A 15,067-nucleotide genomic window follows, 5' to 3' on the forward strand; every position below is an offset into this window, starting at 1 on the left:
TGGATCGCCAGTTTGGGCTGAAGCTGAAGAATTTCATCACCTTTGCCCAGTTCATCAACATTACTGTGTTGTGGCGTTGGTGTGCCAGGTGTGATTATTGTGGGTAAGCTCATCAACTAGAGTACAAGGTAGCATACCAAGTACGCCGTATGCATTCAAACATCTTGTTCATGTGTTGCTTGGGCCAATACAGACAACCAAACAAAGTGCACTTGCGTATTACCTAATGCAGTGAGCCTAGATGCAGGGAACCAAACAACTTGTAGATGGCGCATTAGGTCTTATTTTTGCTCAACCATACTAGGTTGAGAAGTGTATGCAATGCAGAAACTGTTCACAACTTGAACCGAACACGCCCCAAATCTCACAGGGATCAGCACATTTGTTGTACAGACGATTTGCTGAATCAAACTTGTAAATACTTTTCATATCAATTCATTTTAGATTCGTAAAAGAACAAGATTTCGTAAGATAAACAATCCATGAATGATTAATCTTTATCTAAGTCTACATTAACTAATTAACACAAGATTTTCTTCACACTTTGTCATATGGTGAACAAGGTCTTGGCCTCCTTGTGCATGGACCTGACGATGGCGGTGACCTGCTCCACCTGCCGCTCGTCAGAGCAGGCCGCGACGAGCACCTTGGCGGTCCCGGCGTCCGGGTAGCACCCGGCGTCCACCATCTCCTCGAAGATCTCGAGGCACCGCCGGTACTCCTTCTTCCTGGCGTAGGCGCCCATGCGGGACGTCCAGGTCACCACGTCGGCGGCGAGGCCCCGCCGCTCCAGCGACGCGAACGCCGCCTCCATCCGCTCCAGGTACCCGGCGCGGCCGTAGGCGTTCACCGCCACGTTGTACGTGCCCACGTCGCTCGTCCCCCGGCGTTCCATGGCGGCGAGCAGCCGCTCCATGTCGCCGAGGCGGCCGGCGCGGCCGTAGGCGTTGAGCATGGCGTTGAGCGCGAAGGTGTCCGGGGCGAGCCCCGACTTGTGCAGCTGCGCCATCACCTCCTCGCACCGCGCCACGTTGCCGGACCGGGCGTGCGCCGCCAGCAGCAGCATGTGCGACTTCATCGTCGGCGCCATCCCCTGCCGCTTCAGCGACTCGAACACCGCCTCCGCCTCTGCGTCCATCAAAAACCCCATGGCTGTCAGGCTCGGCACCTCGTCGGAGCAGCCGGCGTTCGAGGAGTTGATGATTGACGTACGTACCTCGGTGGAGGCCGGCTCTCCCGTAGGCGTCCACCAGGATGTTGTAGGAAGCTCTGTCGGGCTCGCACCCCATGTGCTGCATCAGGGAGAAGATCTCCGAGGCGGCCTGCGGGAACCCTGCGCGGCTGTAGGCCTCCATGAGGGCGTTGTAGGCGTAGACGTCGGGCTCGTGCCCGGCCTGCTGCATCTCCTCGAACACCTCCTCGGCCTTCTCGCACAGCCCTTCCCTGGCGAACGCGTTCACCAGCGCCGTGTAGGTGCAGATGTTGGCCTTGCACCCCAGCGACTGCATCTCCTTGAACACCTTCATCGCCGACATCGGCTGCTTCGACTGCAATTGACACAAGAACAAGTTCTCAAGAATGGTGATCATCGAAAACAACACACTTTTTTCAGTCAGGTGATGAAGACATTTCCATAGCGAAAAAGTTGCCTGACGTGCCTTCCCGTAGACATTGATCATGAGGGTGTACGTCTCCGTGTTGGTCCGGCACCGCTCCCGCTTCATCCTCTCGTACACCTCCACCGCCTTCTCGGAGCACCTCGCCTTGAGCAGCCCATCGAGGTACGCGTTGTACACGGTCGCGCCTGGAGAGAACACCACCATGAATCTGTCTGTCGGTGTGAGTGCCTGCATTGTCCTGACCTGAATGAGACTTTCTTACTCGGAGGGATGCCGTGCTCCCGCATCTCGGAGATGACGCCCTCGGCCCGGTGCAGCGACCCGGCGTTGCAGTAGGCGCGCAGGAGGAGGGCGTAGGTGTCCTCCGTCGGCACGCACCGGGCCTCCAGCAGCGCCGCGTACATGGCCTCCGCCTTGCCCAGCCGCCGCCGCCGGCCGTACGCGTCGATGAGCAGGTTGTAGCAGACCACGTCCGGGCGGAAGGAGCTCCGGTGCACGATCCACTCGCAGACCTAATGAGACACTCTCTGAGGAATCACACCGTCGAAATGTCGTCCATCAGAGCTTCAACTGAAGAAACCGAGCGCGGCGTGCGGGGTTTTGGGGGAACCTACTGAGATGACGGGATCCCACTGCCGGCTCAGGCGGAGCTGGACGGCGACGTTGAGGACGTCGTCCCACAGGGCGTGCGTGGGAGGGACGCTGTCCAGCGCCTCCCAGACCTTGGCGGCGTCTGTACCCTTCTGCACGAGCTCCAGGATGTCCTGCGCCATGGGGCTGAGCACCGGGAAGACGCCGTCCACGAACCCGGAGCCGTACTTCCAGCCGCGGCCTCTCATTGCGCCCCCTGCATGCATGAGACTTGAAGCTGTAAAACCATTTCAACGGCAGGAAACGATGGCACTCGCCAAGCAGATGCCCCTCCTTTGCTGAACTTTAGTGCAGGTGTAAACCAAGCAAAACGAGGGGAACCGGTGAAGGTAGGATTTTTACCTCTTTTCCGCGATATTTTCTTCCGGTCGAAGGTCCGCGCTTCACCATCTTTGTCAATGTAGGCGCCCGGGTGTTTCCGGTTCCCCTTCCTTTCGCCGTATCTAGAGGAATTCACCTCGGCGTCGTGCAGGGAAGAAGTTCCTTGCTGAATGTTCCCGCAGGCGCAGATGCCCCATCTTGGTCCGGCGGTCATCGGATGATAATGCAACGGAGCCTGTATCCTTAACCTGAAATTCATACGGTGGAGGAAGGGAAGAGATGTCAGTTCCAACTGCAAACCAAGTTCACATGGGAAAAGCAGAGTGAACTAGTGTGTTGTTTGAGAAGTTTTGCAGTCAAAACATTCAGAGAAGAAACAGTTAAAGAATTGCCACTGAATTGTCATGCAGAACACAGGCCAAATGCAACTGCAATTGCCTGAATCGGGCAAAACTGGGTGAGCATGGGAATAAAAAGGTCAGAAGAATTTAGGAAGGTAGAAAGTGTGACTTACATGATGAGCACAGGGTGAAGGTCTTCAGAGGCAAACTTGCAGTTCTCCCAAGGGACAGATATCGTCGAGCTTGTGGTCGCTTCTGTTTCTGATAGTTGTGGAGGAACGAGGAGCATGGGCTGCACTCGCAAGAGGAAAAATGCTGGAACACAAGATATTTCCCTTTGGGTTGTTCTATCTAGTTCTAGTGTGCCATTTGAGCCTCACATGATCTATCATCCATCCGTGCTGTCTTATCCAGAAGGCAAATAAAACCCGGCTGTTGCGCTGGGATGCACCGGGCAGCGGCAGTGCTCTGTTACTGGGCTAACCAAATATCTGTAGAAACTTTTCTGCTGCGTTTCTGAATTCTGATACACATGTCAATATGCCCAATGCAAAACTAAGAGGTTTATTGGAGGTAAATCCACGGTTATCTCGCGCATTTGCAGCTCATCTGTACCCACCAGCTTAGTTTCATACAACTATAGGATAGGAGGAAGAAACCAGTCGTGCTGAAATAAAAAAAGAAAGGACGATGACATCACATTTCTCCCCCAGGATTGGGCTTACATGGAGAAACGGCAAAAGCACCAAGTTCCACGGCACACCATTGTATGTCTTGTTGGAAGCCTTGCTATTATCCATGATTAACAAAATTGGAAGTTATATCTTTCCCAAGTACAACCGGCAGAGACCATGCATACGATACAACACTCTTTTCTTTCTGATACATTCTATCATCAAAGCAAAAAGGAATCCAGTGAGGATCTCATTCGAGCTCTACCCCTTCAGTAAAGTTTGGCTTTAATTTTCGATCCGTTTGGTCGGAGGGCCTTGAAATGTATTGTCAGTGTAAGTGCATGGTCGCTTGACAGAGAACCAAGTAGCTGAAGGGCTGCGTGATTCAAAAGTCAGTAGGGTAATTGTCAGGCTTGAACCACCTGGAGAAATCAATTCCTTTCTTCTTAAGGTCTTCAGTAGCAGGCCGGATCCGCTCCAAAAGCTGCAATTGAGTAATATGATTCATCATCCCCCCAATACAATTTCTCCAAGAAACAACACAGCGGAATTATCATTGCTCTAGGTAATCCATACAGCATACGCCAACAACACAAACACCCTAAGCTTGGAGATCCCCTAGTATGATGCATCGTCTAATGTGGACTCTTTTAAGTTTTTCAGATTGACCCTTTGCCTTTGGGGATATAACCATCAATGCTTGAAATATTATTAGTATGGTATATTGGTATTGTAATACCATTAGAGGAGGTGATTTTCAGCAAATAAGAGAAGAAGCTATTTTTTAAAAACTGACCTGATCATGAACAGTGCCATTGGAAACAAGAACAGAACGATCAAAGACTGTAAACTCTCCACCATCCATGCGTGTCACTACCCCGCCAGCTTCTTCAACTATCTGTTGAAAAATGACTACATTCATCAAATAATTATACTGGCAAACTCCACAGAGTAAAGATTAAAGAGTTGCATAGAGAAGGAAAAAAGAAGAAGCCATCCAGGATCAATGAGTAGAAATTTATCTAACTGAAATTAAGACTGCTAGATAAATACATTTCAGAATATACACATCACTCTGATACCTTTTACTATGAGAATTCAAGATTTGATTACATAAAATTTGCTTCCAAAGATTAGTTCAGAACTGCTCAATGATACCCTTAAGATAAGATTAACTCTATTAAAATTTCAACCCAAATAATGAGAATACAGACGTAAACATGAGAAAAGATTATCTGAATGAAAAGATGGTAAGGTTTGAAAATAAGCAAATAAGCCAGTCCCACTTTCTACCAGACTGATGATTATTTAGCAACTCTGATTCCATGGGGTAAAAAGGATTACCAGAACACCAGCAGCCATGTCCCACGGCTTAAGCCGATATTCCCAGTAGGCTTCGGTAATGCCTAGACCAACATGGGACATATCAGCAGCAGCAGAGCCTAGCCTTCGTACTCCCTGAAAGCAAGTACGTTTTAAAAAAGAAGGATTAAAGAAACATCATAAAGAAGAAAAGTGGGCGGTGTTTGGTTTCCTTGTTACTGAACCCATGGTAATACCATTTTAATCAGGGGAGGATTCACTTACCCTGCTAACATCAGTAAATTCCTTGAACAAATTTATATTGGTCAGCCATGCATCATCATGTTCATATCCAAACCCAGTAACCAGAAGAGATTGTTCCACCTAGAGAATCAATTAAAGATAATATATTATAAATCCGTATCTGCTGCACGAACTATTTATATTACATGAATTATAATTGCATCCTGAAATACTTTAATGAACAGATACATTGAGTATGATCACTGGAAGGTTTTCATGGCAGGTACACACAGGTGTGCACGTATCCTTACTTGTACAGTTGAATAAGAGAAATAGGTTACCTTTTCTGTTGGACTGACATGAATCTTTTGCCCATTACAATAAGCACCTTTTCCTGTTCAAGGAGCAAACAGAGCCTTAAAAACTAATGTCATGGTATATTCCAGAACCAGAATAAGAAGCATGCCAATTATTGATCAAAGATCCTACCAGAAGATGCAGAAATTGTACGAGTGTTCCAGCACATAGGCCCACCACAAAATTCCACCTAAATGAGATGGCAATAATATGTGAGTACAGAGAGAAACTATTTCTAAGACCTCCATAATCATACGGTTCAAGAATGATACATGCATACACATACCACAGTGGCAGCAGCAGGCTTGCCTCGGAATAGAACGCCAATGGATACAGAAAAGCTGGGGTAACCATGTGCAAAGTTTGTTGTTCCATCTAAACAAGAGGAACTCATTATATTGGATCGTTTATGAAGAAGATCATGAAAATGAATTAAATTGAAACATAAAGATTGTATTACATATTCTCTAGTCAAAATGGCTCAAAGAATGCCTCAGTGAAATTAGGTGCCAGTCATAAATCATTCTATTGCTTAGCAATCTACGTAGAATTGTCACCTTCCAAATCAGTGAAACAGACTAACCCATAGTGAGTGCACAGCTTATGTCCGAAAAATAAAGCAATCCTCAGAATCAAGGAAACACTACAGGAATTTATTCATCCAATTCTATAAACGATGGTTGTTCATGATAGAAAAATCCCAGTTAAGCCCACTACAGGAATGATTGTATGGTAAGTATTAATAAAGGAGCCAAACCTAAAGGATCAATGCACCAGAGATACTCTGACAAAGAATCTCCAATAAGGCCACCTTCCTCCCCAAGTATGAGGTGGTCTTTGAAATTCTTGGTGACGACTTCAAGAATGACTGATTCACTCAGCTTATCTGTGCTGAACAGAAGGATGGAACAATAAATTCACCAAGTGAGAACACATGCATAAATTTAAGGTCCGCGTTCATACACCGGTGAAATCAACAGCATATGCAAAAATAAGAGTATACATGAGAAGCATTCTTACTCTGTCACCAAGTCTGCAACCCCTTTGTATTGGATATTACGCGGCTTATTAACAGCTTCCATCACAACCTAAAACGGATGGAAGACAAGGAAAACTGGCTGAGAATTTATTCATCAAAACTGGAACGAGGAGGATGCGAGGAACTTGCACAAGGGCATGGAATGGAAGTACTCAAGTACCACAGCCCCTCTTACGAAAATGAGGAACTGGGCACTTCAAATGTGATGAGTTATGCAACCCATAAAGCGTCGTGCTATACCCCATATGTTTATCCTCTCCTGGTTAGCAGAACTATTTGTCAAATTTATCCCCGGAAACAAATTAAACCAGTAGTTGGCAGCACATTAACCAGCACGGCAGCACCTGCCAATTCAACTGCACGACTAGCATTTCTTTCTTTGAAACTAAGTGGCAGCGCAATCGTCGCTATAATGGGAGCAAGCAATTCAATCTACGGATCGTACCACGGGCAGAAGCCGCAGAACCTGCAATCGTCTAGCGGAGTCAACCCCACCACACCAAGGGGGCGCCGACGAGAAAAGGGGAAATCGCAAACGCACCTCGGCGCCTGCCTTGGCGGCGGCCTTGATGACGCCGAGCAGCTCGTCGGCGGGAACCGGGCCGGTGGTGGGAGCGGCCATCTTCGGGTACTTGCTGGGTGCGGCGGGCTGGTCCGACGCCACCGCCATGAGAGAGCGCGCGTGCTTGGACCTGGAGGCGAGCGCGCGGAGGGCGAGGATCGGCGCCGGCGAGGCCCTGGCATTCCTCGGGAGCGAGGAGGCGGCGGTGGTGGAGGAAGGGAGAAGATACCGTGCCATTGGTGCTGAGAGAAAGGGTTTGATGTCTTCCTGTTGTTTTCCTCCCGCTGCGCTTCGATTTTTTGTCGAAAGAGACCCTCTGCCCACTGGAATTGCCAAAAGAGACCCCCTACGAACGAAATTAACAAAAGAGACCCCCTCACTAGTGGCGGCATGCGCGGCAGGCGACACGTGTCACCTGCCGCCACGCCATGAGGCGGCGGGCCCTGCCGCCACCGCAGGAGGCGGCCGCGCGGGGCACAACGGCCTTCGTACAGTGCAGCGTGCCGCGACGGAACGGGCCGCGCCAGGTGGGCCCGGCCGCCACCGGCTGAGGCGGCAGCCCTGCCGCTGTCCCTCCCCGGCCGACACGGCCTGCTGCGCGCAGGCCCAATAGGTGGGCCACGCCGCCACCAGCCGAGGCGGCATGTGTTGTGCTGCTGCACGCGCAACAGTGCGCAAACGACGCTGATTCCGAGGCGCGACAGCGACACTGATGGCGGTGACTCCGACGCGCGGGAATATGGACGCTTTTGGTTCTTTCGCCCGGGAATCAGTCCTGCCTTTGCTTCTTTTGCCTCAGCGGATGCGATGGCACTGGGAATCCGATGCTGCGGGAAGCTATTGTGCCGACACTACAGGGATCCTAAATATCCCCGCTTAATTTTCTGGCCATCATTTATCGTCTGAGCTTATAAAAGGAGACACCGAGGCTCTCGTCCAGCCATCCTCGAAATCGGCACTGCGCAAAGTGTGTAACACATATTTTCAGTCGGTATGAGTTTGCCTTGCTCGGATCAAAGCATTAGGCCGAGGAAAATGAAGAATGCAAGTTTGCCTCCGGGGGTGGCAGTCCTGCGGTGTTGGTGTGGCGATCTTTGCAAGGTGAAGGAGGTTACGGATTTTTCAGATTGGTTGGGCATGAAGTTTTTCATGTGCACCAATTATGAGGAAGATCCACCCATAGCTATTTCAGAGTACGACAAGCCTCCGGTATGCTTTAACCATCATAAATAGATATTGTTGGTATTTTGATAGATTCTTTAATAACATCCTGGTTTCTTGTTGTAGTCTCCTCCGCCTATGTGCATGTACTATCGTTGGATTGACACGGAGATGCCGGCTTGGGCAGTGACTGAGATTCGTGAAAGAAGTCGCCGTGCGTGGAATAGTTTCTATGCGGAAGAGCGACGCGAGAAGGCGGAAGCTGAGGAGAAAGCAGAGCAAGAGAGAGAGTTAAAAGAATACTATGTGGAGCAACACCGGTTTTTTCAGGATTTAGGAAAGAAAAACAGGGAAGAGGCTCGTCGCATGGAGGAGCCGGAACGACAGCGAAAGGAGGCTCGTGAGGCGGAGAGGCAGAGAAAGAAAGAACGGGCACGTCAGGCCAAGACAGCAGAAGAAGCTCGCGATGGAAAAGGAAAATATCCACGTTGGACTCAGTAGATTCCTATGGTAGTATTTTAAATTTCGCAATTATTTGTATCTTTATTTCTGCAGTTTAATATAGCTTTATTTCAGTAGTTAAATGTAGCTTTATTTAAATTCTATGATGTATCTTATTTTCAGTTGTACCTTGTCATGTTGTATCTTATTTTCAGTTGTACCTTGTCGTGATGGAAAAAAATATAGTTTTAGAATAAAGTAGTGGCATTTTCTTTCCCTCCACTAATTATCGAACATCGTGCAACAACTACAAAGTGAAATTAAGATAGAACATAATGCCTTACAATAAGAGAGTACAAACTAATAATGCAAGTACATCTGAATTAAATGGTACAACTGGAATACAACTTAAAAACTACATGAAGTCATCATCGTCATCCTCCGTCGATGCAGAAATCTTGCCCTTCGAGGATGCAGAACTCTTACCCTTGGACGATGAAGAACTGTTGCCCTTCGAGGATGCAGTACTCTTGCCCTTGGACGATGCAGAACTCTTGCCCTTTGACGATGCAGAACCCGGAAGCGGCGGCATGAAGATATCATCTTTGTCCTCGCTCTCCTCAGTCCATAAAAATGGATGCTTTTCTGCGGTCCTTCTAAAAGTTTCACTCTTCGGCTCCACTACCTTCTTCCACCTTGCATTCAACCTAAGAAGTTCTTTGCGTACTTCCTCATAGGTTCTTTCAGGCCACCCAGACCTACGTAATTGGTGATCCAACTCATTCATTATGGTGTCACTACCGGTGAGTTCGTCCCATGGAACTATCCTATTGTCCATCCTGAAATCGGTAGCTAGCCTCAGAAGAGTGCTGCTCATCCCAGGGTGAAAACTACAATCGAAAGGATAATGGGACATCTCGCCTACACTACACTCGAATGCTTATCAACCTCCGTCTGAAGGGGGTTTTATAGGTAGAGAGGAGAAAATGGCGGGAAAGAATGACTGCGGTATTGGCGGGAAAGGGTTGACGGGAACATATGGCGGGAAGGGGTTGGCGGGAAACGGGTGGCGGGAACATATGGAGGGAAAGCGTTGACGGGAAAATATTGAGGGGAAAGCGTTGCCTGATAATATATTTTATTCAATGTCTAAGATGGGCAATGGTTGCACAGTATTCATCAGCCAAAATTAAAAAAAAATCATTTCGGCCTAACATAAGCAAAAGAGTGGAGCGGGATAGTATGGCGGGAGATATAGGCGGGAAAAATTGTTCCTGACTGGTGCATTTTTATTTCAGCATACATAGATGTTCAAATCGAAAAGTCTGATACAGACATATGTAGATACAATGGGTCGCGCATGTGGATAGATGAATCACCCTACTTTACGACGACCACCTGGCCTTTCCTTACGACCGGAAGGCGACAAGCGATTAGGTGGCCGAGTTACACGAAGACCGCGACCGTACTCCAATTCGGCTTCATGTGTCTGCGAGTCCTGCGTAGGTGGTGGAGTCGCGAATCCTTGTTGCGAACCTGAAGCGTAATTGTAAGCGTATGGTTGTGACTCCGCGGGGATAAAAGATGGGCCAATAACGTCCCCTCCGAAGAACTCTGTAACTAATGATGTAACCGTGTCGCCATGATCATGTGATGCTCCCAGGAGGCCTGTGTTGACGCCATGATCATGTGATGCTCCCCGGAGGCCTGTGTTGACGCCACGTTGGGTGTTCTCATCGCCCCAATTAACATCAGGTATGTCCTGCACATAGAAACATTGTAAACAAACTGTTAGAGGATAATATATGATATCATTGTAAATGCATTAAAATGTAAACATACCTACCTAATCAGATCCCTCTCCTATATTGTCTGGCCATTGTACGTGGTGCTGGTTTAAATCTGGTACACGAGTCTCCTCAGGCATGGAGATCCCTCACATGGAGAGATACAGCTGAGATCCCTCACCTTGGGTGTATGCATCATATCCTATGTATGCATATGGGTTAGGGGAAAGAAACTGCTCGGGCATCAAATCCAAGCCCGTGCCATGGTCCTGAGATGTCTGCCCCCTGACGAAGCTGCATCGAAGAAGAGCGATGCAGGGGCAGAGATGAGTCATGTCGTGGCAATGTCATTCTAGTACTCGGACCCTCCCCGCACTGCCCATGGCTCGTACGCGCCTCGCTCGGTCTGGACGACGGCGCTGCATTCGGTCTGGCTGACCTCGCTACCGGCATGTTGTATGCTCCAGTGACAACGTCGTCGCCTCTACCGCATCTGAACTTCTTTGCCACGTATTGTTGAAAACGTTTCTGGAATGTCTTGCGAGATGGGCCCTGGGCCGGCATGCTATCCATAGCCATCTGCCCTACTTCGTTGCAATTTTGAAGCTGAACAATATTTGGATGTTATTTAGTTCAAATGATTATGAAATGATGGACCTAAAAAAGTTACAAGTGATTACCATCTGGTCACGATAGTAAGCTGCATGCAGCTCAACATGTCTCCGCGCCTGCTCCTCTTGTGTGAGATGTGTTGGTATAGTAGCTGGCTGACTGGCCAGGCTAGCACGTGTGTTCATGCAGTACCACTGCTTATACGCTTGATCTGTACTTCCATCGTATGGTCTGCAAAATTAAATAATTACATAAACCATTGTGATGAAAGCAAAGCATCTTCACGCATCGTATGATCATCGTAATAAAATAATATACATAAAATAATATAAATAAAATATATCTAAGTTGATGCACTATATCTGCTAGCGCTTCATTTTCCCACTTGTGTACCCATTCAATGTTCTCTTCCCTCCAATCGTATAAACTCCAACCCCTGCCCATATTGGTTAGCCTGCAAATTATGTAACAAAGTGTGAGTTTAGTAAATTAAAAATGACACTAACTATTTAGGGATATCACATCTTACTTATGTGTTTCCTCATCGATACGTCTGGGAAAAGGTGGTGGAATTTCTTGATAGAGACTGAACTGTCTCATTACACGCTCTGGTTGTAAGGCTCAACACACCAGAGGAACAATAAGTTGCAACGAGTCAGCTAGAATGCACTATCGGTCAACATGCCTGGTGTGAAGTGTCGAGCATCAAAGACCATTTGTAGCTGGTCCTGAGTCCACGGGTTCCATGTGACTTCTGCCTCATCAAGTATCTCAAACTGCTGGTGGTACATAGGGTAACAATTTTTCGCAATATCTGGAGACCAACGTTTCCGTGCCTTTGTCCACCTGGTGGCCATAGTTGCGCTGGCACCCTCGCTAAAGTTGTATGGGTATACGGGTTGTACTATACGAGGTCGTTCTACAAGGAGGTATTCTCAGGACCACAACTGTAGAAACTCATAGGCGACACAAAGTAATGAAACTTTTTGTGCGAAAGAGGTTTTTGCGTGGCATCACACAAGCCTCTGTATGTATGAGATAGCATGGCAGAACCGAAGCTGTATTTTGGCTGCTCGGGTAAAGGTTCATCTACCATATTCTCTGCAATGTAGATGAGACCAGGGACAACAACGTCCTCATGTGAATTTGGAAATAGATTCCCGAGGAGCCACAACAAATACGCAAACAGATGTCTTTTTCTCGTCTCCTCATTGGCGAAGCTAGATAAATTACAAAAGTTATCGTGAAGCCAGACGAGTGGGATGCCCCGAGGATTACCAGAACATTGTGATTCTGGCATTTCCATTCCAAGACGGGCTGCTATATCTAATGCCCAAGATGGAGACACTCGTGGAGAGACTACCAGCTCACCTCTAATTGGTAGAGCAGTGATCATAGAAACATCTTTCAGTGTAGGTGCAAGCTCCCCAAAATGAAAGTGAAAGGTGTGGGTTTCAGGTCTCCATCGGTCAACGAGGGATGTCAAAAGGGATGGGTCCGAACGTACTTGGTCGTCGCATGATGTGAGCCTAGCAAAACCTTGTAGTCCATAAGCGTCAAGGTGAGCAAGGAAAGAATTGTGTATTGGCCATGTTTTCTTTATGGTTCGAAGTCTGAAAGGCCGATATTCATGCTTAGTATTTGGTTTCAAAAATAGGTGGCAACGGTGGCCGGCGTCATGGGGCTCCTGCAAAAGCACTGGCACTTCACCCATAACCTGCACACAAACATACAAATATAAATTACGAGGAAGATAGAAATACAAACGCAAATCAAAATTAACTTAAAAATACAAAGAGATATGATTTACATTAATTATCTGAAGTTAACATTAGGAGTACAATAATATAAAGAGATTCAATTTAAATTTAATATAAGTACACATAACGAGTAGAAATATAAATAGACATGGCGAGTACATATATATCAACATCATGTGTTGTTGTTGGCTCGATACGGGCAGTCTCTGCGTGAATGTCCAGGACACCTGCAAACGCGGCATCGCCTTGGTTCTCCCATCTGGCTATGGTCCATGTCATTGCGATGACGCCTAGACTGACATCGTCCCTTTGCGGTTCTCATCAAGTCAGCGTTCGGAACCCATTTCGGCCCATCTGACCACAACATTTTGTAGTTCATATCAATGCCCCAAGCCCAGAACTCACCGTTCCAAGTGTTGTACAGATTGTACATGTTGAAGTACGGCGATATGTATGGCTCGATGCTAATTTTTTGATCAGCAGCCGCCCGGAGCACATGACTGTAAGGGTAGCCCTCAAGCTTGGGCTTGTTACAAGTGCACTCATAGGAGGTTGAGCCAAGGGTGACAGCTTGCTTTTTTGATCCTCTGTGGTGACCCTTAACGTACTTGGCTCGCACATTGACCTCCCACTTATTCCTAAGTGCGTCCACTTTCCTGCAGCCATGACTTTGGGACCTCTTTGCTTTCTCGTCCAGATGTCTTTGCATATTCTCGGACCATGGCTTGTTCAATTCAACTTGTGCTTTGGCGACGGTGACCCTGTCTGCAAAGTATGACAGTGTCCGGTTCCAAGTTTCTTTAATTAGGGTTGTGATAGGCAGTGCTCGCATCCCTTTAAGAACACCATTGTACACCTCTGACATGTTGCTGGTCATTATTCCATGAGCCCCGGTGTCATGAGCCTGCGCCCACTTGTCCAAATGAGGGTAATTCTCGCGGATCCACTGGCTCAAATTTATGGGCGTCCTACGACCCCTCCGGTCTTCTCTCTGTGGCAAGGCCGCGCGGTCGATCTCACCATTGATACCTGCCCAGATTGCATTCATTTTGGCTTCAGTTTTTTGCATGCACATCCTCTTGAATAACTTGAACCAATCCTTGTTTTTGAATTTGGAGTAAAAGTTTGCTGCCAAATGCCTCATGCACCACCTTCCCTCTAGATCGGGCCAGCCCCACTCTTCTTCCGACGCCTTAATTATTTCAAGAGCGCTTAATAATCCAGTGTTGTGATTAGAGATGATGCAAACACCTTTACGCTCTTTCAAGACACCAATTTTCACGCAGCTCAGGAACCACAACCAGCTATCTTTGTTCTCGCTCTCGACCAATGCATATGCAATAGGAAGAAGCTGATTATTTGCATCCGCTGCAATCGCCACCAATAGTGTGCCCTTGTACTTTCCAGTGAGAAAGGTACCATCAACTGATAATACCGGGCGACAGTGCCTGAAGGCTTGTATAGTCTGGGCGAATGCCCAGAATAAGCGGTCCAGGATTAGCTCACCCGGGTTCATTGGGTTTGGACATTCTCTCCACCAAACTTGAGTCCCCCTATTAACACTTGCTATTTGATGAAGCATTCTAGGGGCATAAGAATATGCCTCCTCATAGGTACCATACAAGTTCCCCTACTCAACTGCCGTCGCCGACCCCCCGCACCCCGCGCACCGTCTTATAAAAAAAATAAGTATCAAACAGCTTTTTAAATGCTACTGTCTTATAAAAAAATATTACTGTTATTATTTAAACAAGTTTGAACATATTTAAACACAAATAAGTATCAAACAGCTTTTTAAATGCTAAAAAAAATTTGTGGAGCCTGGGAGTCGAACCCAGGACCTCCTGGTGTGAGAACTGGCTGCTGACCAGTCGAGCTAGTAGAGGGGACTTGATGTGCATCAGTTCTGGTGGTACATAACCTGTTGGCTCGAGTTGAAATAAAAAAAATACTAATGGCGATGGCGCACCACGGTGAGGTGCGCCATTAGTATTGTGCCCGATCCCCCCTTCCCTCTCCCCCTTCGCCCGATCCCCCCTTCCCTCTCCCCCTCGCCAGTTCCCTCTCCCTCTCGATCCACCGCCGCCGCCGCCGCTGCCCTGACCCACTGCTCGCCCTCGCCCTCGCCCTCTCCCTCCCTCGCCCTCTCCTCGCCTTCCCTCTCCCTCGCCCTCTCCCTCGCCCTAGATCCCCTTCC

At 47.9% G+C, this 15,067-nt stretch overlaps 1 protein-coding gene across 2 annotated transcripts; it reads right to left on the reverse strand.

Moving 5' to 3' along the window:
• Positions 1-397: 397 nt before the first annotated feature.
• LOC119316440 (phosphatase IMPL1, chloroplastic-like) lies at positions 398-7,384 on the reverse strand. Of its 2 annotated transcripts, XM_037590761.1 has the most exons (16): positions 7,089-7,384; positions 6,529-6,596; positions 6,266-6,399; positions 5,795-5,883; positions 5,641-5,698; positions 5,493-5,545; positions 5,194-5,292; positions 4,951-5,064; positions 4,399-4,504; positions 3,106-3,229; positions 2,613-2,839; positions 2,234-2,466; positions 1,882-2,131; positions 1,659-1,804; positions 1,217-1,547; positions 398-1,128 (listed from the first exon to the last, which is right to left on the reverse strand). In XM_037590761.1, the coding sequence occupies exons 1-16, from the start codon at positions 7,344-7,346 to the stop codon at positions 548-550; spliced, it is 2,871 nt and encodes a 956-aa protein (XP_037446658.1). In that variant the 5' UTR covers positions 7,347-7,384; the 3' UTR covers positions 398-547. The 2 variants fall into 2 exon arrangements, with proteins under 2 accessions (XP_037446658.1, XP_037446656.1); XM_037590759.1 differs by lacking the exons at positions 398-1,128; positions 1,217-1,547; positions 1,659-1,804; ... (2 more) ...; positions 2,613-2,839; positions 3,106-3,229 and adding an exon at positions 3,601-4,090 and having other exon boundaries at positions 4,403-4,504; positions 7,089-7,372.
• Between the last annotated feature and the right edge of the window lie 7,683 nt (positions 7,385-15,067).

Source organism: Triticum dicoccoides, chromosome 6A (assembly GCF_002162155.2).
Source record: "Triticum dicoccoides isolate Atlit2015 ecotype Zavitan chromosome 6A, WEW_v2.0, whole genome shotgun sequence".
In the NCBI taxonomy this organism is placed as follows: Eukaryota; Viridiplantae; Streptophyta; class Magnoliopsida; order Poales; family Poaceae; genus Triticum; species Triticum dicoccoides.